The 22,942-nt window shown below is 48.5% G+C and overlaps 2 protein-coding genes across 2 annotated transcripts; both read right to left on the reverse strand.

The window, feature by feature from the left end:
• Nucleotides 1-2,124: 2,124 nt before the first annotated feature.
• LOC116455951 (keratin, type I cytoskeletal 19-like) lies at nt 2,125-7,185 on the reverse strand. Its single transcript, XM_032134349.1, has 8 exons — nt 6,538-7,185; nt 5,488-5,570; nt 4,975-5,131; nt 4,589-4,750; nt 4,022-4,147; nt 3,692-3,918; nt 3,231-3,376; nt 2,125-2,461 (listed from the first exon to the last, which is right to left on the reverse strand). The coding sequence occupies exons 1-8, from the start codon at nt 7,105-7,107 to the stop codon at nt 2,436-2,438; spliced, it is 1,497 nt and encodes a 498-aa protein (XP_031990240.1). The 5' UTR covers nt 7,108-7,185; the 3' UTR covers nt 2,125-2,435.
• Nucleotides 7,186-13,137: 5,952 nt separating this feature from the next.
• On the reverse strand, nt 13,138-17,405 carry LOC116455954 (keratin, type I cytoskeletal 19-like). Its single transcript, XM_032134353.1, has 8 exons — nt 16,807-17,405; nt 16,369-16,451; nt 15,976-16,132; nt 15,725-15,886; nt 15,323-15,448; nt 15,001-15,227; nt 13,956-14,069; nt 13,138-13,409 (listed from the first exon to the last, which is right to left on the reverse strand). The coding sequence occupies exons 1-7, from the start codon at nt 17,335-17,337 to the stop codon at nt 13,982-13,984; spliced, it is 1,374 nt and encodes a 457-aa protein (XP_031990244.1). The 5' UTR covers nt 17,338-17,405; the 3' UTR covers nt 13,138-13,409; nt 13,956-13,981.
• Nucleotides 17,406-22,942: the final 5,537 nt, after the last annotated feature.

Raw genomic sequence — 22,942 nt, forward strand, 5'->3', positions numbered from 1 at the left:
GGCACATTCATAATTTCTGGATCATTAGAGTCTTTCTGGCCATGTCATTAGGTCTCTTTCACCTCTCAGGAATTCAGGACAGCTCCTTTGTGAAAGTGCATGCTTTAGACCTGCTGGATGTGGTGAGAAGGGTGGGAAGGTCTTTGATGCGAGCCCAGAGAATCTGGAGGAGCAGCTAGATGTCAGTAGCAGTTCGCAAGAGGAGGAACCAGCCCACAGCTGGTGGGAATCTGCTGGGGCTGCCAGGAGAGACTGGGAAGCTTTTACATACCATAGGTAGCCAAGAGTTTCCAGAAGACTGGAAACTGGAAGAGTCTCCATGCAGTGTTTTTATATTTTTAGAAACAAGAGGTGAGGACTCATGGATTGGGAAGGATTGAGGCCAAAAAGGGCAGCAGTGGGTTATCTCACTGTCTGTCTTTGCACTGAACAAGGCAGGAGGAGACACTGGGAATGGAAAGGGAAAGATCTGCTTTTCAACTTCTCAGCCAGAGCTCTGAGAACAACTGGAATATCCATTGGAGTCCAACGCAAGGAAATTTGCCATTAGAGCCAAAATATGTATCTCTTTTGATCTCTTGTGAAGCACTGGCCATACCTGTCTACTGAAAGAATTGTGCATCAAGTCTGGGACTTCCTGTAGGGCTGGAACTGAACTTCTAATAAGCCTTAATTTAGTCCTGGTTTAAAAACTTATACCTTTGGCCACTCTTCTGAGTCATTGCAGGTGTTCCAGTGCTGCATTATCTTCTCTTGCCCATGGATAGTATTAAACTTAGTGTCTGGTAGATGAAATAAAGAAATATCACTGAGACATCTCTCTGTGGCCTCTCACAACAGAAGGACACCTTTCACCTGCTCTCCAAGATATTAGTGGTTGAGCTTCTTCAGGCACTTGCTACCATGTTAAGTCTATTTCTGTATCATCAGAGAAATTGGTGTCTCTATAAAAGAACTGGCAATCGAAAAGTGTGCCACACTATACTGTATGTACAGTCCTGAAGTGGTTTTGTCTTTGTACCTGTTCTCTTCCTGCCCTGAGTCTGGCTGTTCCATAACCTCCAGCCTTTGATGGAAAAGGAATAACCAGGAGTTTTGCTTTACTGGGTCATCCCACAAGTGAATGTGACTCTGTAACAGCCACACCACAGTTAAAACCACCACTGCTTGGCATTCTGGACCAACAAGTTAATCCTCAGAACACCATCATAATACTTTGAACTGCCAGTTCTCTAAAACCAGAGTGACTCTGCCAGCTCACTGTGCCCCACGGCTGCTCTGGCAGGTCAGCACCAGGACAAAACCAGCTCAGCACCAGCTACATGGCTGCTGATCGAGGCCAAGTGTAATCGAGTGACCTGCCTTGCTTGTGACAACTGGGTGGCTCTGGGTGTTCAATAGCCCTACCTGGCTTTTTTCTCCATTCTGTTCTCTGTTAAGCTGCACTTTTTCAGCTCCCACCCTGCCCTCTGCAGCTCCCCAGACAAGGTGTGTTTAACGCAGAGATGATCTTTCAACCACTCCTGATTTTCAGGTCGAAACTCTTGGCAATCCGAGGATGACCAGTAAATGACTCAGTCACTATGTGAAAAGAGAGGAGATAAACCTTTTGCCTCCAGTCCTTTTCCCAATGTGAAGATTCCTATAAAATGAAAGGGATAGGTTGGACAATAAGCCATGTCAGCAGAAACTGAATCAGTTGTGGGAACCAAGATTTCATCCTCAACAGTCCCCAGGCTGGGAGATGGAGCATGAGAGGGCTCAGCCCGGATGTGTCAGCACTAGACTGGGACCAAGGCAAACTGTCTCCAGATGTTCCATCACTGACTTTGGAAACTCTTCTAAAACTGTGTTTTAGCCCAATGCTGTGTGAGAAGGACACAGGCCTCTGCCTGACCTGCGGGTCCATGGGGGTCAGGGCAGGTGTCACACAGGAATGGGCAACACCTGCCTCAGGCTGTGACAACAGGGAGGAGCTGGACAAGACCTGCCAGGTCAGCGAGGCCATTCTCTGGCTCCTACTGGCAAAGCATCTTTATTCCCAGTGCAGGATGATCCTGACCAGTTTAGGTGCCCCTTGTTCATGGATCAGCACCTGGTGTTCAAAGTTTCAGACACAGGTTCTTGATTGCATCAGGCAGAAGCAAGGTTTTATTAGAGACAATTTTCACCAGCAGGTACATAAGTGATCATAGCCCTGGCTGACTACAGCAACAGTCGTGGTGCTGGGCCACACAGACTGGAATAGCAAATAGCAAAGTAAAGCAGAATGTGGCCCAATGCTCTGCTCATCCCTCTGACACATTGCTTAGCACGGCTGAGCAACACAGATGAGCACGCTCCGTGCTCTCTGCAGACACATGCAGTAAATATTCTCTCTCTTCATCCATAGCTCTGCTTCAGGCTTCTCTTGTTGGATATTCTTGTTTCTCTGCTTAATCACAAATCCTTCGGCAAGGCACTGGAGAGATCAAAGGAAACATTACTGTGTTTATAGCAAAAATAGATTCTTTCCCACACTGGCATTCCCTACACGTGATCGTTTCACAAGCCAATTCAATTAGAATTTCAGATAAATACTGCCCCTTCCTGGGAAGATCTGATGGCTCCTGCCAGCCAGGCAGATGGATCTGTCACTGGCTGCAGCACGGGCTGCATCAAAATGCCGAAAGGTGGAAGCTTCAGACACTGCTCCAGCAGTGATCTGGATGAGGGAATGGCATTGGGGTCCATGCCAGATCAATGCCCCTGCTCACGTCATTCTCCTGGACCAACTGTCACTATATTTCCTTCTTTCCTTTTCAGTTTGGCTGGAAGTTTCCCCTTGAATTATGACTAGTAGTTATCTGCCAGTATTCCCATGATTCCCACTTTTTTTTGCCCACCTGATTTCTGAGTACTTTTCCTCTCTCCTGCTCTTTCCTTTGTCCCACATCTCACGTCAGTCCTTTTTCCATGTTCTCCATGGCTTGCCTGCCTGCTGGCTCTGTCCCTCTCCTTTCTATCCCTCTTCCCTTTGGCAATTCTCATGCATCCCAGCAGAGTCCCAGCTCCCAAAACCTCTCCTCTCAGCCACTCCTCTGTTGCTCCTGTCCTGTATTTCCCAGGGGCCCCAAAATAAAACTTTCAAGTAGCACCTATAAGCTACGTGGGAAAGATTTTTCTTCCAGCCCATCAGTGTTGCATTAGAGCAGAGACTGTGGAAATGTTTAGAGTGGGACTGTTCTTACCTTGGATCTCCGCAGCTGCACAGGATGGGATCTGGGCAGACGAAGTGTAAGTGTGGCTTGTCCTAATGATGCCTCCTCCTCCTATTCCACTGCTTCTTGCAACTCCTCCTCCTAGACCTGAAGACTGACCAATTCCTCCTTGCTGACTGAGGAGACAAGAAAATAACATTTTAGTAAGGGAAATGACATATAAACTAGAGCTACAGATTTTCAGTGTCCCTTTTGTTCTCAGTCTGTTTCCCTTTTTGGCAGAAAACTGGCAGAATGTTGCAGTGACCATTCTCCTTGTGGCAGCAATTGGCACAGGGGAGGAAGCAAGTCACCATCATGACACCAGGCAGCCCAAATAAGTCAGTAAGTGAGAAGGAGCTGGGCAGGTCCTTCACTTTGCTCTTATGTTGCAATAACCAGGACACAGGTATTTTATTATATTTTTTTTGCTGTGTCTCAAGCCCACTTACATAAGGTCCTGCTGGCCACCCTCCAGCAGGCAGCGGTACGTGTGGATCTCCTGCTCCAGGCGGCACTTGACGTCCAGCAGGATCTTGTACTCTTGGTTCTGGCACTCCATCTCTGCCCGCAGGTCAGCCAGCTGCTGCTCCACACAGGTGATCTGGCTCTGCAGCTCAGCAAGGTGGTTGTTGTAGCGACACTCTGTCTCTGCCAGCGAGGACTCCAGGTTGTCCCTCTGAGGAGTGACATGGGACATAAGACAAATATAGGCAGGAGAAACACTGCATTTAGCTATGACTTCTGTGAGATGGCTGAGGTTTGCAGCAGCTCACACTCACCTGGCTGAGCTGAGCTTGGAGATCGATTTCCAGGGCTTGCAATTGGCGTCTCAGTTCAGTCACCTGGTTGTTGCACGTCTCCACCTCCTGACCACTTGTAATAACCTCCCGATTCACCTCCTCAATCTGAAATCACCAATCCGGCATAAAGAGCTTCAGAGAATGTGCAGTGTAAGTTGGATCAAGTATTAAGGAAAGAGCAGAGAAGTTAGAAAGAGCAAAGACATAAAATGAGAAGGGTTTGGGTGAAAACTCTCCTCCTAATGGTAGTATAAACCTGGCTGGTCATTCCTCTTTCTCTTCTAATAATGCTGCTTCCAGTTCTTCTCACCACTTACTGCTTTGTAGAAAATTCCTGCCTCAAGTCCCTCCAACATGCAGAGCTTCCCTCAGCCCATGACAAGGATGCAGGGTGGTAGTGTCCCTCCCTTGTGTCACTTGGTCAGTGTGAACCAATGCTAAACGTTCTTTCAGTCTGTTGTGTGGTTTTTACATGCAATAAATCCCTGCGGGACCATCGCCTGGGTGTTAGCCAGGGAAAAGTCAGAGCTATGGGAATTTACTCACCTTGCACTCGTACCAATCCTCAACTTCTTTGCGGTTGCGTTCAATCAGCGTCTCATACTGGCACCTCATCTCCTCCAGGATCTTCCTGAGGTCTGGGCCAGGGCAGGCATTGACCTCCACGCTCACATCTCCAGTCGATTGCTTCCTCAGACAGCACATTTCCTGGAAACACCATCCAGATCAGATCAGATTTAAAATAAAGGAAAAAATAGAGGGAGCCAAGTTCCCTCACAGGGAGCAGGGCCCTGCAGAGCCCCTCTCTGATGGACCTTCACTACTCCTGGGCCACATGATGGTATCCATCAACTACGGCCCTCCGCAGCAGCACCCCGGGGTTATGGATCCCACAGGAGCGAATGCTTTGTACAGGAGAGGGCAGGACCTACCTCCTCATGGTTCTTCTTCAGGCAGCAGAGCTCCTCCCGCAGCGACTCCAGCTGTGCCTCCAGGTCAGACCTGCACAGCGTCAGCTGGTCCAGCACCTGGCGCAGCCCGTTGATGTCGGCCTCCACGCTCTGGCGCAGGGCCAGCTCCGTCTCGTACCTGTGAGGGAGGAAACAAGAAAGAAAGAGCAGTCAGTGTCTGACACCACCAGTGTTTCTGAGCTCTGACAGGAAACCCCAAAACCTTCCCCTCTGAGAGACAGCACATGCTGGAACAGCAGCCTGGCTGAACCCTCACTGCTCCCAGTCTGCAGATCCCTTCTGCTTCTTTTAACCTCTACTCAAAACCAGCTTGGCATGCCAAACTTCCCCTCCTGGAACTGCCCCTAATTAGGGCAGCTCTAGAGGCAATGGATGAGAGAGTTCTGCACAGCCTCCAGCCTGTCCTGGGTCACAGGAGAGCAGCTGAGAGCTTTGAGGGCAGTGACAGAGGAGGGGACAGCCCCGGGTACTCACTTCACTCGGAAGTCGTCGGCTGTCATCCTGCTGTTATCGATGTTCAGAATGATCTTGTTGTTGTCTATGGTTGCACAGACAATCTGGAAAAAGAACATTTGTTCCTGGTCTCTGCTCCATGTCCTTGGGCTCAAGGCACCCATTGCCTGCTGCAACCAGACCCTCTTCCTCCCTCTCTTTTTTAAAATCCTGGGTATCAGGGATGGGGAGCTGAGGGGTGCAGCACTCAAAGGGATGTTCAGGGAAGTGCAGTGAAGACATTAAAATGATAAAATTCGTGGTTCAGGTGCAGAGTCCAGGAGATGTAATTACTGTCCAGCACCTGCCACAATCCACCTCAGCCTCTTAAATCTAAATCTTATGAGATTTAAAGTTTTATTTGAAGAATTAATGACAAGCCTGTCTCATTCTGTTCCTTTCCTGGATTCTTTTCTCTTTATTCTTTGTGCATTGATGTCCGAAATTTTTGCCAAACACTTTGCAAAAGTTTTTAATTTTAAATTGCCCATTCCAAATGTGTTATGGCAATGTTCTCTTTTTTCTTAGTTTTAATTAGATGCCCTATATTTCCCAATTCTACCTGAAAGAGTAAACTAATAAGAAAAAGGAAATAAAGTTTAACTGGAATTCTGCAAGAAATAGAGTTTAACTGGAATTCTGCAAGACTGATGACAATCATATAAATTCAGGCAAATTAATGTGATCCATTATTTATTTATCTTTTAGTTCTTTTCTTGCCATATATCTATTTGACCACCTCAGCACAAACTGAATTAAAAAAGACCACTGAGCCCATCCAGATACATTCCATGAAGTAACATTTTCCCCTTCAATATGTGTGATGAATAAAAGCACCAGAAACAGCCCAAACCCTCCAGTTTTACCTCTGAGCTCTGAGCTTTCCACAGGCAGATGCTGTAATGGCTGTTTGCAAAAAGCAAATTTTACAATTTTACAACAATGATTTGTTACTCCCAATAATGGACCCAGTTATGAACCAGCACCAGAGAGAGCCTTGCAAGGGAGAAAGCAGCTGAGAAAGGATGTTACCTGGTTCTGAAGATCTTCTATTTCTTTGTAATAGCAGCTGTAGTCCCGTGGCTCACAAAAAGGGCCCTGCTTGGCATACCACTCCCTGATCCTGCACTCCAGGTCAGCATTCTCTTGTTCCAGGCACCTCACCTTGTCCAGGTAAGAAGCCAGGCGGTCATTCAGGTTTTGCATGGTGACCTTCTCGTCACCAGAAAGAAGAATGCCATCACCAGCAAAACCACCTCCACCAAGACCCATACCCATGCCACCTCCCATGCCACCGCCAAAGCGAGCACTGCCACCACTGAATCCCATGCCTGGACATCCTCCGAGGACAGCGGCTCCTAAGCCACCTCCAAAGTTTCCACCGACCAAACTGCCAGTGCTCAGTCCTCCTCCGTAATTCACACCACCACAGTAGCTTCTCCCAGAAAACCCTCGGCTACCGCCTATCCCGCAAGTTGTGTATCTTCCAGAGGACACCGAGGAGATCCGCGCTCCGCCACCACCACCACCACCAATCACACAGCTGCCACCGCTGGTCCTGCCCCTGAGAGAGCCAGTTGTCTGCTTAATACTACAGCTCATGGCGAGGCCCAGCTGCAGCGCCAACCCACAGCCCAAAGCAAGATGCAGAGCGTGATACTGAGTCCGACTGCAGGCTGGCGGCTGCCGCAGGTCTCCATTTATACCTTCCAAAGGGGGTGTCACCTGTGGGGTGTTTCTTCTTCCCACGGGGCTGGCTAGTCTGGCTGTTTATGCCAAGATTAAATAGCCCATAGGCAGTTTCCCTCTAGAAATCCCAGTTCACAAGGAAGATACTTTACATGTCAGCAGCTTATTCCAAAAAGTAAAATAGTGTTTTATGAGTCATCAGCTTTTTGTATGATGCAAACTTTGCAACAAGTCAAGAAAAAAAGTTGCCCTAGATTATGTACAAAGAAGAAACATTGGTATTTATAACATCAAAGTGCCTTTTATCTTTTATTAATTTGTATTTATTTTATTCTTAGTCCAATAACCATTTTTATATCACATGCTGTGGTAGAGCTTGTGAAACGAAAAATGGAAAATGAATAGAATTTCTCACTTCTGAAAAGTGTGAACAGTTGTTACTGTAGTAGTGAACAGACCAGGGACACTGTGGTGTGGATGCTGGTCACCTGGCACAGCTCTAATACCTGCTTTACTCTGGGATTTCCAAAATCACTGAGGTAAATCCCCCATCAATTTAGTTCCCTATTTATGGCTTAAATTTCTTTAGTCATGCAAACACAAGAAGTCAAGTTGCACACACTGCAAAGCTCAGTGTCCCCTGTGGATGTGTGACACAGGGGTTGATGTCACCTGCAGTGTATGAAGGACCTTGCTGAAGTTATTTTTCAATTGCTTTAATTGCTGTCCATGCTTTCTCAGTTTGTGGTGATGGTAGATAAAGAAAGAGATGACAGGAAAGGGAGTATCCACAGGCGATATATCCAGATCCCTGGACTCAGATGTGACCCCGCGGGTCTTTGCCATTACTAAGATTGTGCTGCACACTGAATAAGAAGGAGAAAAGCTTTCTGCATTTCTTACTGAGTTTGTCGGAGCAGTAGCAGGCGTCAGCACAGCCTGGCTGGTCAGGAGAGCACAACCTCCCAACCAGGCAGGCAGCAGCCAAGGGAGCATTCGGAGAACTGGCTCCACCAGTGCCAGTGTCCTTCTCCAGCCGACTCCGTAATGAGAGGATATTCTGCTCTCCGGGGGACGACGGCTTCTGTTCCCTACAGCGTGGAATTTTCATGCAACTCTTACTCACAAAGCAGCCTTTGACTCGAGGATGTCCATATGTACAGGAGCAGTTGTGATAGATCCCTGTTGGCAGCGAGGGTGACACTCAAGGAGCTCTGAGAGCAGCATCACCTCCGGGAGAAAGAGCAGAGAAAACCCACACTTGTACCCTCAGCCACCTCTTTACTGGTGGGAAGTTGATGACTGCTGTCACCATGGTAGGAGAGTGTCCCCAAGCCTGTTTAGATAGGATTGTCTTCACACCAGCATGAGTTAAAGCTTTCCACTCTCCAGTGGGATAATTTATTTCTTTACTTAGATCAAAAATGATAAAAAGCCGCCTACCCAAGGCTGGCAGCACCCAGGAATATTCATTATTCGTATGGTGCAGGGAAATAACTTGCTTAAGGACAGAGCTGAAGTCTGTCGGAGCTCAGATTCCTCGCTGAGACTGCAGTGCCTGAAATACAAGTCCATCCTCCCCCTAGATGCAGCCCCCATGCTCCCCACACAGCCTAGACTCACAGTCGGGAAAATCATGAGCAAAAAGGAGGAGAGGAAGCAAATCTGGCTTTCATCTGTCATTTTGAGGAATATAATTGAAGACAGGGTGTGGCTGTTGGAGCCAACAAAAATTAATATAGTGCTTGCTTGGAGCTTCGCTTCAGCTGGGGAGGTTTTCAGGAGTTACCCAAGAGCAACCTGCAGAGACGAGGCTGGGGGTGCCTTTCTTTCCCTTGTAGAATGTTTAGGAGGAGACATTGCAGATGTTGGGCATTTCTCTACGGGTGGGAATGGAGCACCCATCCCTCCCTCCTTCAGCAGTTCTCTGATGGGAAGAAGGAACAGGTCTTGCTCCACAAAACAAACAGCAGCAGCACTGTACAACCTTTCACTCATGTCCTGGTGGAACGATCCACAGACTCCCAAACCCCATTTTACCAGTGAAGATTGGACATGACTATACAATTCTTCTGAAGAACTCATATTTGGGATGCAATGGCATTCTTTGGAGTTTTTCTGGGCTCCTGCCAATTTCACTGGGACATGGAACATGTGTCTGATACAGCAAATGCACCCAGAAGCCAGTCCCTGGCTAACCTGACCATATCCTAAAAACACACCATGGTGTTGTCCCGCTCCTCATGGCCATGTCAGGGCTCCAGGGCTCAGCACCGAGACAGGCAGAGGCTGTGTTCCCTCAGTACTGGCTTTTTTTCCCCACTAAACTGATTTCTTTACCTCCACTTTTGTTATTATTGTATTCCTATAGCCTTGGGACACAGCCTTGGGCCAGAACACAGGGAAAGGACTGTGCAAGTCTAAGACATAAACGTGTCCCAAAAGGATTTACAACCTCAGTGAAGGACTGCAGGAAATAAACGGTTTCATGCAGATGGAAGTGCAGGAAACCACAACAGCCCTCAGCCAGGACGATCAGCAGTGGTGACACACAACGTCAGTGCCAGTGCTGCTGAGTCTTGTGGGCTTGATGGACGAGAAGAGAGAGTGCAAGTGGAGGAAGAGGGGATAAGGGTGAATATTGGTGCACAGGGATGGAGGAGGCAGAAGGATGCCACATTCGCAAGGGGTGCTGTGGGCAGGACAGTCTGGTCCTGTGGGAGCTGTGGCTGTCGCTGTGCCCAGCCTGGTTCCACATGCTCACCTCGCTTTGCTTATCAAAGCTGATAATGTTTTCTTGTGTCAACTACAAGAAAGGTGTGTCTGGTTCTACAGAACTCTGCTTTCATAAGCATTGCCTCGGTGATGTTTGTGCAACCACACTGGAATATGATTTTATCTTGTCACTTGTAATTACCATTAATAATTTGCATAATGGCCATTAGGCATCACTTATTAAACATTTCTTTGATGTGATACTGAGCCGGCTCCAGGCCCCATACTCCCATCTTTCAAATGCAGACTACAACTTTTTCCTGGCTAGTGACTCATTGGTTTATACCACCATGTTTAGCCAGATCCTGTAAGGCAACTGAAATAATTACCACAGTGGGTTTGGTAACAGCACAGGCTTAAATACGCCTCGGAGACCGAGAGAATGACTCTGCTTCAGTTTCTTTCTTGCTGAGTGTTCACATCTGCAGACTCTGAGCATCTGCAGTGCTGAAGGAGAAGTTCAGCAGGACATGGAGGTGGACACAACCAGGTTTCTTCCTACTGAAGTTCAGTCTCCCCTGATTCACTTGATGAAGGGTGTTGGATCCTTCCAGTGCCTGCCAGATGCTGACAGTGCAGTCAGGCCTCCGGCACATGCATCTCTGGTGGCACTGAAGGTTATCATGGCAGAGGAGAGTCCGGGAGAATTTGTTAGGACAGATAGGAATAGTGATGGGTGATGAAACTACAGCAATTCCACTCTGCATGGAGAGCTGAGCATGGCACAGGATGGGAGGAAAACCAAGGCTTCAGCCTGTGGTCTCTGCTGCACAGCCACAGGATCAGCCTGACAACCTGGAGTGTTCTGGTGCTTCCTGTGCTCAGGCACCGTCCAGTGGTGCAACAGCGCCAGGCAGGTAAAGGTGCAGGGCAGCCAGGACTCCCCAGACTGTCTTCTTTTATCTTCATATCATACTTGTACTAAAAAGTCTCTTAATTTCAATACACTTTCAATATGTGGCTCATACTGGCAGTTTAGTTATATTATTCAGTGCACTGAGCTGAAAAATCTCCTGTTGGGTTACAGCAGCAGTTTGCTCATCCCTTGTAATTCTTTACAAATGTTACACAAGCCAATAGACAAAAATCTAAACCCCACAGATAGTTACTGTGGGTGTTAGACTGTACCTGCCTGCATACTGTATAAAACAGGCTTTTGTAGAGAAATTACAGTTTATGCATCACACCAAAACATGGCCTGCTTTTCCAAACACACCGTGCCTGTAATCAGAGATAATTGCCTGTGCTGTGCAGTCTGGAACTCATAGCTGATTTCCAGCATTGGTAATTTGCAAAACTAGTTGTTTTCTTCCCATTTCTTCACTGATCTCTTAAACCTCTGGTGTGTTAACTCCTCAGGGATTTTCCCTGATGGTGGTGTGATTCCCATGTGCCTGCTCTCTGTATGACACAGACACATCTGCTGGACTGTCACAGTACATTTCATTGCTTACCAGCCCGAGTGCTGATACCACCCCCATCTCTCTCTGGGGCACCCACCCTTGCTCTTTGTTTCCTTGGGTTCCTCTCTCCGTCCTGTACCTTCAGCCCAAGTCTCTCTGTCTTGAAGATACTCATTTGTTCTTGCTTTACAAGATTTGCATGTTACAAGAGGACAGAACGAGCTCCTATGGGCTGCACAACCCTGAGCTGTGTGGGGAACACGGCAGACATTTGCCTGCAGTCCAGGTCCCAGGTCATTCCTGTCCTGTTCTCCCATGCACTGTGTCCTCTGCATTCCATTTATCTTCCCTTCCCTGTCTCTTCCTGTGCTGTCTCCACAGCCGTCATCATTTCCCATCGCTGTCCGGGTTATAAACACTGGGCAGGGAAGGCAACGTTCTATTTCTGCACAGATGCAACACTCAGAGCTGCTGTGTGACCTCAGAGCTGCTGTGTCAGCACCAAGCTGGGTTAAATCGCCCCGAAATTCTCAGCGTAATTAGTGCTGCGGGAATGGGACATGCAGAACTGAGCAGGGAAACTAACACAGAGCTTGTCCAGGAGCTCATTAGAGCAATTACTCCACAGGGCTAACAAGTGTCCTGGACAGAGCCCAGGAAGAGGCCATTCCAGAACTGTCTGAGCTGTTTCTCTCTTTAGAAACAGGCACTAATTCAGACTCATCGTATCCCCCAAAGCCTTATTGTTAGAAGCCTTCATGTCAGGCCTCTGTCTAAGGTTAGTCATCAAACCCCATCCAACATTTCATGAGAGAAAGGCTGCCAGAGCCCCACAACAAGGAGCAAGGGTTGTGCCACCACTCCCAGCCCATCTGACCCATCGCTCAGACACTGCTGCCAGCAAGGAGGGACAGGCTGGATCCTGAGCCTTGGCTTGCACATGCAGCAAAATGCAGTTGTGTTCCTAAATGTGTTTGTCATTCCTTTCTCTGGGGTAATAAAACACCAGCAGCCTTTTTTTTCCTGGCTGTTTATTGTGTCTCACTTTAAAAAAAATTCTCTCCCACATATTAATTTGTCTCACCCTTTTATCTTCCCACATGTTGCCAGCTGGTTCTTCCTGTTTGCCTTTTTTACAAATCCATTTAAAGGTTCTTTATTTAGTGTTTTCTCTGGGAATTGTTTTCCTCCACCAGAAGGGTGTGGAGAGTCCAGCAGAGCCTGGCTTTCAAAATTCCTGCTTTGGTATTATTTGAGAAAACTTGTTGTCCTTGATTTTGTCCTGTGAGTGTGCATCTGTAATAACTCAAAGGTGTTGTGTAGTACATTATACTATGTGATATATTATATTATATTATATTATATTATATTATCACACGCCTGCTTTAGTGAAGACTCCCATTTCTTTCTGAGGTCTCTCTTGGTAGCAGACTGTCAGTCAGACAGCCCTGAGACTCCCTCCCTGCCCTCTGCCCAGCCTCCCTGGATGTTTCTTTCCTCACCACCTTCTGCTTCATGTCTTGGCTCATGCTTCCTCCTCTGGTAGCAAATATCCCTTTGCACAACATTGTCTGGTCCTTTTCCTCCACCCTCCATCCCCATCCTCAGCCTCTGAGTTCAGATGGAGCACTGATGGGAACATGGCTTTTTTTCCTTTTTTCCTGTAGTGATATCTGTGTGGATGGAGATTGAAGGTGGATTCGTAACATTTTTTTTAACACTTGTATATTGATTACTTGTCAAAATTATTTCTCAGGTTCAAGGCTGTGTCAGCAGGAGTAAAGTTTTATTGGAGACAAGCCTTGGTCGCTGTTAGAGAACTGCCACAACCCAGGGGAGCCTGAGCGAGGGGCAGTGGTGGGATCAGAGCGGGGTGGCCGGGAGGTGCCATCCTGCGGAGTCCCTCTGACTGCTGCTGGAGCACAACTGAGAACTCCCAGGTTATTTTTGCCTTGTTTTTCCAAATGACTTATTCTTCAGAGAGCTCCTCAGGGGATGTGCAGTGGGGCTGGCAGGGACTCTCTGGTCTGCAGTGACCTGAAGGAGAGTGGGAAGAATCACTTTTTCAGGGAGGTCTGCATCCTGTGCCTTTCTCTTACACCCCTTTGCTTTTGTACTGATCTTTCTCTTCCCCTCTTCTCCCCAGCTTTGCTAAATTTTTTCCGTGTTGAAAGACTTGCGACTGACTGATTCCCCTGCCAGTTCCTCATTCCCATGTTGTGCAGAAAGTCTTACTTAAACACACATTTACTGCTGGGCACCCCCCAGGGTCAAACATAATTTCTGCGCTGAGGTGTATAAATAAATATCCCATAGCTGTATCCCCTGCACTGCTTCCCACCATCCCTTGCCACTGCTTCCCAGCACAGCCCAGTTAATCCCAGTGCCCTACCACCAACAGTCACAGCTGGGATCCTGAGTGTCTGGCTCCAGCCCAGCCGCTCTCCAGGGTAAAGCCCCTCCAGCCGCTCTTCATCACCCAGGAAAGGGTCATCCACCTTGGAGACCTCTCATGCTCCTGTTCCCAGGTACCCAGCACTAAAGAGGCAGCTCACGGTCCCACTTCCCCGGAGGCCCCCTCACCTGGCAGACCCTGGCCCGCGCAGGGCTCAGGGCAGGCAGGGCTGGCACAGGCTGGCTTTCAGCCCCGCGCTTCTCCCGGCTGATGTGGCACCGACTCCTCTTCCCGCCGACCCTCTGAGGAAAGAGACAGCTCTGGACACCCAGGCCCCCGGCACTCCCACCCTGAAGATCTCCCCCTGCCCTGCTCACTGGCTTTAGCTCTGTCTCTTCAGTCACAGCTGCTGTTCCCCCTCCCAGCCCCGAAGGTCAGCTGCAGCCACCATCCACCCCCTCCCACCTGGCTTTTGGCAGCTGATGCTTTTCCACCTGACTCTAAGGATTACCCCGGGCAAGCACTAACAGTGCCACTCCAACCCTTGCAATAGGTATTTTGGAATAAAAACTGACTTTTCATGTAACTAATTTAGGACTGGAGAGTCCAAGGGAGCCCACGTCAGGGCACCACCATTCCAAAGCCTCCTTTTCCAACAAAACAGAAGGAGTAGGTGGGTGCTCAGGCCAGTTTTGTGTGTGTGCAGCCATGTCTGGGATTAACAGCCTGGCTGTTTCAAAACCTCAGTCAATGGGAGGCAGAGCCAGCTGCTTTGCATACAAATTAAATGTTCCAAAACTTTAATTAAAATTGTTGTGTGAAACTGAAAATGTTTAGATAATTTATCGTTTCAGTTAATTTAACTGCTAGTCCCTAATCCTGTCTCACCTGGCAAGCCAATAAAACTCAGTTACATGACTGTTTGTAGGAGACCTTGCCCAGCGCCTGGTGAAGTTGCCTTTAAAGAGCTGCTGAACTGTGCCAGGAGCTGGGACAGCTTTGGGGGCTCTCCCAGCCCCTTCCCTGGCCCAAGAATGGTCTTTGGTGTGCTCCCTGGACATTTATTAGAGCCAAATCCTCAGATGCCTCATGGCTTGCTAATCAGCCCTGTCTGGTAACAGGTCAGCACTGGTTCCTCACCACAGTGTTGCTTTTACTACCAGGACCACGAATTTTCATATCCCTGCAAGGCAAAGCACAGAGATTTTGGGGTGCCCAGCTCTGTTTGCGTACATGATGTCGTGCTGGCCACCCTCCAGCAGGCAGTGGTAGGTCTGGATCTCCTGCTCCAAGCGACACTTGACGTCCAGGAGGGTCTTGTATTCCTGGTTCTGGCACTCCATTTCTGCTCGGATCTCAGCCAGCCGTTGCTCCACGCAGGAGATCTGGTTCTGCAGCTCAGCCAGGTATTTGTTGTAGCGACATTCGGTCTCCGTCAAAGAGGATTCCAGGTTTTCTTTCTGAGAATAGAACGAGCACACAGGTGCCTGGGTTTGCTGTGGATACTACCTTGGTCGTGAGAGCTGGAGCTGTGAATCGTCGTGGCATCACCTACCATGGTGAGCTGGGCTTGTACGTTGATCTCCAGGGCCTGCAGCTGACGTCTCAGCTCAGTGACCTGCTTGTTGCTTGACTCGATCTCCTGGCTGCTTGTGACAACCTCCAGATTCACCTCCTCTACCTGCAAGGTCAGAAAAGAACAGCCCTTTCCTCACCTCCCCGGTGCATCTCGTGGTGGCCAGGACCTCCCCACACCCCGCAGCGCCCTGAGCATGTCCAAGGCTGACACTCTGTTTATTCCATTCTGACCCTGTGACACCATGGTGGCCCCTCTGCCACAGACAGGACACAGAAAGCGGGCAGTACAGTTAGATCTGTGCATGTCTGTGACTCATCCCTCATTTTTCTCTTTCCCCCCACAGCCAGGGCTGGGTCCCACTCTGCGTGGACGTGGTACCTTGCAGGCGTACCACTGCTCCGTCTCTTTGCGGTTGCGCTCCATCAGGGTCTCATACTGGCACCGCAGATCCTCCAGGATCTTCCTCAGGTCTGGGCCAGGGCAGGCATTGACCTCCACACTCACATCCCCAGTCGCCTGTTTCCTCAGACAGCTCATTTCCTGCAGGGAGTATGTGACCATATCAGTAATATCCATCCACCCTTTGGGGGGGCTTTCCTTCTTCTTCTTAATTCCCTAAGAGAGCTGACCTCCTCGTGGTTGGTCTTTAGGCAGCACATCTCCTCCGTCAGAGCCTCACACTGCAGCTGCAGGTCGGTCTTGCAGCTGGCCAGCTGGTCCAGGACGGGCCGGAGGTTGCAAATGTCAGCATCCACGTTCTGCCGGAGACCACACTCGGTCTCGTACCTTAAACCACAGGCAGCAAAGAAAGGTCAGCATGTCAGCAAAGCAGGGCAAGGCCTTCACTTGGGGGAAAAAATTTAGGATCAAGTTCTTTCGCTTCAGACATGCAGTGCTATGAACATTGTCAGTGGTATCAGAGATCTGCATTTTACTCTGCAGTGTGACAGGCAAAGAGTTGGGATTTCCCCATCACCACCCCTCACCTGCCCTTCCATGGGCCAGCAGGGGACTGTACTCACTTCACCCTGAAGTCATCAGCAGTCATCCTGTTGTTATCAATGTTCAGAAGGATTTTGTTAGTCTCCATGGCTGCACACAGGATCTGGAAAAGAAAACATAAGGAGAATACGTGGGCTTGCAGCTTCCTCTGGCTCCAGAAGACCATGGAGGAAACACCTACCTGGGGTGTTTTATAATCATTCCATATATTGAGGTTATTAATCAGTTATGTGGCATCACAGCAGAGAAACCCATATGCCAGGTGGGTGGACCCAGCCTTGCTGAAGCATCAGTGCTGAGTAAATGCAGTCCCCCTCCCACAGACCATCATTTCATATAAACCCTGGCTTCGCCTGCCCCTCCAGAGCCACTGCCTCTGCCCTTCAACAGGGCTCTGTGCACATGTGAAAGCAAAGCCCAAAGAAATACTAGGATTTTCTTGACAAACAAGTATTTACCTGATTCTGAAGGTCTTCAATTTCCTTGTGGTAGCAGCTGTAGTCCCGTGGCTCACAGCTGGGCCCTACCTTGGCGTACCACTCCCTGATCTTGCACTCCAGGTCGGCATTGTCCCCCTCCAGGAGCCGCACCTTGTCCAGGTACGAGGCCAAGCGGTCGTTGAGGTTCTGCATCGTCGCCTTCTCATTGTTAGCGAACAGGATCCCATCCCCGCAGCCAGCGCCAGCCCTGGGGAAGCCACCACCACCTCGAGTGCAGATGCCTCCACCGCTGAATCCCAGGGCAGAACAAGCCCTCTGGGTGGCTCCGAAGCTCCCACCAGCCGCACTGCCAGTGCTCAGCTGCTTCCCGAGTAATCCCTCGCTCACACTGCCACCGGAGAAGCTGCCAACCACAGCACCCAAGTCATAGGCAGCGTGTCTCCCCGAGGAGGCAGAGGAGACCCTCCTGCCAGTGCCAGCCACGTTGCTGCCCGCACTGCCCCTGCCCTGGGCGCAGGTGGTGACGACCTGCCTGACAGCACAGCTCATGGTGCGGGTGCAGAGCCGACAGAGCACAAGGCAAGTGCTCAGGTCGCTGCAGGATCCGACTGTGATCCCTCTGTCCCCTGGTCCTCTATTTATACCAGTCCCTGTGGATTGTGCCACTGGAGAAGGGTTGTTTATTCTTCCTCCTTGTGACCTGGCTAGGAGGTGATTTTTTTTTTTCAGCCGGAAATAATTCCCCAAAGGCGTTTGTCTCCAGAAATCCCACAACAGAAAGATGCTTTGGTTAACAGAAGCGTGTTTCAAAACTACATCAAAAATGTTACTTCCTGAATCATCAGGTCTGACTTGTGATGACAACTCAACAACAGTGACACAAAAACCCGACGATACCCAAGAGTGCCCGGGGAATGAAACACCACAGCAATTATACATCCCTGGCGTGGGCGAGTCTACACGGAAAGTGAAAGGTGTGGGAAAGGCATCCTCTCTGATGGAGCCTGTTCGACCCCTTTGTGACCAGAAGCGAGGGTGTCCCCTCACTCAGCTGGCCTCAGTCTCTGGGACCAGGGCCAGGAGACCACTCTGGGCCATGTGGCAAGGGTCTGTTCTGTTCCACGTGGCCATCGGTGGAGTGAGGCCCTGGTCTGGGTCATTAGACCTCAAATGCTCTAGGAGAGCACAGAGGAATATTGCACTGGAATGTACCAAGGCTGGGTTGTCCCTTCTCTTTATTCTACATCCATCAAAACATCCCTTTGCAGAGGTCTGGGTTGCTTTGCTGCTTTCAAGGGTAGACAAAATAGTCAAATATTTACCCAAAATACCAAAGGGTATTTCCTGGGCACCGAACACTGAATATTCACTGCCACACAGGATATTTCATAAGGTTTCTGAAACAGTAATGTGGAGAACTTCAGGAGATGCATGACCCTACAGAGGTCTGATCCAGTTCCAACCAGCACCATGAAAACTCCCCAAACACAATCTAGGTGTTAAATTTAGAAAGGACAAAAGAAAAGATCTTTTAAAAAGTTTATTAAACTTATTATTTAGTACTGGAATGCTGAATTGAGGAAGAATGAAAATAATTAAAATATTTTGTCATCTAAATCTATCATTTTATTAATAACATTAATATAGCCATGCTAATATTGGCTGGCTCTCACCCACGTGTGGTTCAGTTGTGGGTTTGGCATCCAGGTCACCTGGACACGTGTCATAAAGAATGTGTCAGGTGCAGCCTGGCTCACAAATACTGCTTCTGCCATTTGGGCAAGTTCATTAAGCTTGATTTTATCTTGACACTGCAAATCCAGCACTCCTGAACTGTGGGGTGGTTCTGTGGGTGCCCATCCTTTGTTAGAGCCATCATCAGGAAGCGAAGCTGGTGCCAGGGTGCTCTGCTGCCGCAGCGGTGGCCAAGCCCTGCCTGGAGCCAGGGATCAGGGTCAGGCAGGGCTGCCTGGAGCCCACCTGCAGCCTGGCCACAATCATTCCTTTTTCCATCAAAGAATTATAAAATTACTGCTGAGAAAACATTTAATTTCATTTAATCGAGATTTATGTGGTCCTTCATTTTCGAAGGGCAGGTTGGACGGGGCTTGGAACAATGTGACCTAGTGGGAGGTGTCCCTGCCCATGGCAGGGGGGTAGAATGAGATGGTCTTTATGGTTCCTCCCAACTCAAACCATCCTGTGACTGTGTGATTTTTTTTCAATGAGGAAAAAACCCACAATGCATAGAAGGCTTTTCTCCAATTTCTGCAAAGTAAGCAGAGATGTCCATGTTTCTTTCTTACTTTTGGAACTGCAGACCTTACCAAAGGTGATGAGAATTTCTACAGCTTTTGTAAAGGAGAACAGTGATTTCACTCATGATTTTCCTGGAATTGTGTGTTCTTCATGGCAGCTCTTTTCCTTTCCAAAATTCAAATTTTTTTTAAACCAGCTCTTGCTTTTACATGAGAACAGACCTCAAGCCCTGCCAGAAGTCACAGGCGTCATTTTATTAAAGTGATTTTCACTTTGTGATGAGGAGATCTGATGATGATGGGATCTCCATGCCTAATGGAAGGCTCTTTCCAGAATTAACTTTGATTGACTTCCTGGCTGGAGTCTACAGATGGAAATTTACTCCCCACATCCTTGCAGGCAGCCAGGGGCGATGCTCTGATGCGCTGTCCTTGGCTGACTTGGGAGCCCCTCGAAGGCAACGCTGTGCCCCAAGGAAGGAAAAGGAGCAGAGGAATGACAGGGGAGCAGAGGAATGACGGCACACGAGGATCTCCCGCGGGCATTTCAGGAACAGCAGCGCAGGTCTGACCAGGAAAAATTACTACTTCAAGTAACAAATGAGCAGAAGAACCTCCCCCAGGTGAAGGTGTTGCTCCCACATAATAAGCTTTGTAAAAAAAAGAAAGGAAGGGATTATACTTCAGGTTTCCGTCAGCGTCCTGGGCTGTGTGATGGAGAGTGGGGTGGTGGCAGAGGATGGATGTGCTGGAGTTATTCCCGAGAGTCCTCTACAGCAGAATTATCAGACTCAACAGGGCAATGGAAATGAGGAAGATTAGATTTCCCTGGAGGGAAATCCTTTGGGAGTCTCAGGATATTTTTTAAGGCTTAAGACTGTTTCTTAGGCTAATGCAGATGAAGTATAATGTGCCCCCTAGAAGGAGATCCAGCATTTCACGTTATTACAAATACTCCCTGAACCACCAGCTGTTTTCACATCCAAGAGGACTTCCCTGGAGACTCGATGGCTCAGACAAGGCACCAAACCCCAAGTACCTGCTGGTGCCCAGGCACAGGGAGGGCCAGGAGAGGAGCTGGAGCCAGGCACTGCCAGCACCCGCCAGCCTGGGCAGGGAGAGGCTCATCCCGAGGCAGCCCGAGCTCCTCTCTGCTCACTGTCAGCTGAATTTCCATGTTACACCTATGGAAAATCCTGGTATTCTCAATTTACAAACTATTTACAAAGTATTTACAAAGTATTTGCTTATCTGGCTGGTGATGTACCTGTCACGCCACTTTCTGTCAGCCTGTTATTGGCTGTACTGACACTGATCTCCATTTCACTAGTGACACCAGGTGCTCCAGGGTCTGATCCCAGCTTTGCAAGTCGCTCCAGGCAAATCGTTCAGCTCCTCCAAGCCTCAATTTCATGCTTTGTAGGATGGAAACAATAATAACAACAATCCTCCTCCTCGAGGGCATTGTAAAAACAACTGTCTGAGAAGCACATGGGGCTTTAAAGATTGGAAAGATGATACTTATTTCAGTATTATTCATTGTCAATGTTCTTGCTATTTCATATTACTCTTGACACAGGCACATCCCATAGATTTCTCTCTGTGTCTCAGTCAAGAAATAGTTTCCAAGGACATTCACAGTTTCCATTTTGCATTTTGTTTTCCATTAAAGTTTCACCATCATTCACTGAGGACTTGCCTCTGTAACTCCCAGCTGAATCCTAACGAGGCTTTTCTTCCTGTGCTTGCAGCTTGCAGCAAATCTGAAAAGTGCTCTCCAAAACCAGTGTTTGTCCATCTCTTGGAGAGACAATTTGTCCATGTTTCGCAGACACAAATGTGCGTAGCAAAGAGTAAATAACAAGCAATAGGTTACCTAATAGCTCTGTGGTATTTTCCTTCTTTAGAGCACTGTAAAGTCTCATAGGGATCACTTGTGCTGAGCTTGGACTTTGCTCTTGCCTGCCATAACAGCGTTACACTGAGCTGTATGTGGAATTAAAGCCTTTTTCATTGGTGCAAATATACGTTGATGAATATCCCTGATACGATCCTCCCAGGGGAACTGAATCCATTGACTACAAACCAGGTTCTTCCATCAGCTCTCCCAGCTGTTCTCCCAGCTCTCCTCAGGATTTCATCTCAGGCTGCTCCTGCTGACAGATGTAAGTATCTCAGCATGGGGTGACAGATACCAGAGATGACTAAGTGCTCTGCTGGATCAATCTCTCCCCTGTGCCCTTTTGGCTGCAGAAGGGGCCATGTCTCTGTGCTGCCAGAAGAGCCAATTACTCTTGGACTGATGTCTTCTTTTAGTATCCTACTTATACTTAATCAGTTATATTTGTTGTTTGCAGAAAGCTTTTCTTTATTCATACACTTGGGGCATTCTGCAGATGGTTCAAGACTTAAAAAGCTGCCATTTACAACTAAAATACAACAACTCTCTTCTGGTGATGCCAAAAAAAAACAAACAAACCAAATAATGAGCACATGAGCAGTTTGCTCAGGATTTCCAAGCTGCAGCCTTGCCTGCTGCCAGAGAGTCTGAGATAGCTTGAGGCTCAGGTATATTTTTGCTGGATCTGGTTTTCATTTTTGAGATAGCTCTGGTTCACTTGCCCTGGAAAACTTCCTATTTCTCCAAGGAAGGTGTGTCATTCCAGCAAAGGGAGAAGCACAACACAGTCCATGAACTCTGCACTGTGCTGTGTCTCATTTCCTGCCCTTTTCTGTAATTGCTGAATGATGATACAGAACGATAGTATCTCACACTCCCTTGTCTGGAAAGACCTGGCAGGTTCCCCACTTCTTCGATCTCCTTTCCTCTCCGTTGCCTGTCCTGTCATGCCCAGCGTGACATCATCAGCTCTTTCCAAACTTACTGGGGCCAGGGAGCACCCTGGGAAGTGCTCAATGGGACCATAACGCTTTGGGGAGACTGAGGGAGAATGAATGAATCACCCAAATGATGAGCGAGCTGAGCCTCAGCTGCAGGAGCCTCTTGTCTTTTGTTATAAGGGAAGCTGATTTAATGCAAACTGTTCCCTTTCCCTTTGATCTGAGCCCCAAATCTGTATCCTTCAGGTGTGGGATGAACATAAGCCCATGGACAGGGCTCCCAGCTACCATAGACTAGAAAGCATGAAGCTGGATCGAAGTGATTCCATCGGGTTTTGGATTTAAAACAATTTCCTCTCCTCTCTGGCCGTCCCTCTGTCGCTCTCCAGCAGGCGAGTGGGCACAGGCACAGCCAGAACCTGCTGCTGCCCAGCTGTGTCACTAATCCTGAGCGGCAGCTCAGCCTCAGGCGGCGTTTCTACCTCACATGTTTCAGGAAGGGTTTCAGCAGTGATCTGCTACACACAACAGCAATAAAAATTATTGCTACTCATCCCCGTGCGGATTAAGCAATGGTTACTTTAGTTCCTCTCAATTGCAGCCCTGGGGCAGCATGAATAGCCCTGTAAAATTTTTCATACCTGATAGTGTGATTTAAAGGCAGTCAAAGGAGACAGCAGGCCTGTAGGGATGAGGTTTGCCAACCAGGCGGACGCTGGGCTCATGTCTCAGAGAGAACACCTGACAGCAGCAGTCTTGGTGAAGCCATCTAAGTTCAGCTTACAGGAGACGGTGACTTTTTGTGATCCCATGAGTTAGAGAACTGAGCTGTATTTTAATTATCAGTCCCATGGCACCTTGACCTCAAACCTTATCTTTCCATAATTGCCTTCATTTTGTATCACACAGTTTATGTCTTAGCCAGTCCCATGTACTTACAAGCATGGAATTCATTAGAAAAAGTTGTTTCCAATTATGTTTGTCCCTGGCAGAACCCCTGTCCCTCCAGGTGGAACCCATGTCCCTCCATTCCCCCCCCTCTCACTGGCTTCTTG

This window comes from Corvus moneduloides, chromosome 26 (genome assembly GCF_009650955.1).
Source record: "Corvus moneduloides isolate bCorMon1 chromosome 26, bCorMon1.pri, whole genome shotgun sequence".
Taxonomy (NCBI): domain Eukaryota; kingdom Metazoa; phylum Chordata; class Aves; order Passeriformes; family Corvidae; genus Corvus; species Corvus moneduloides.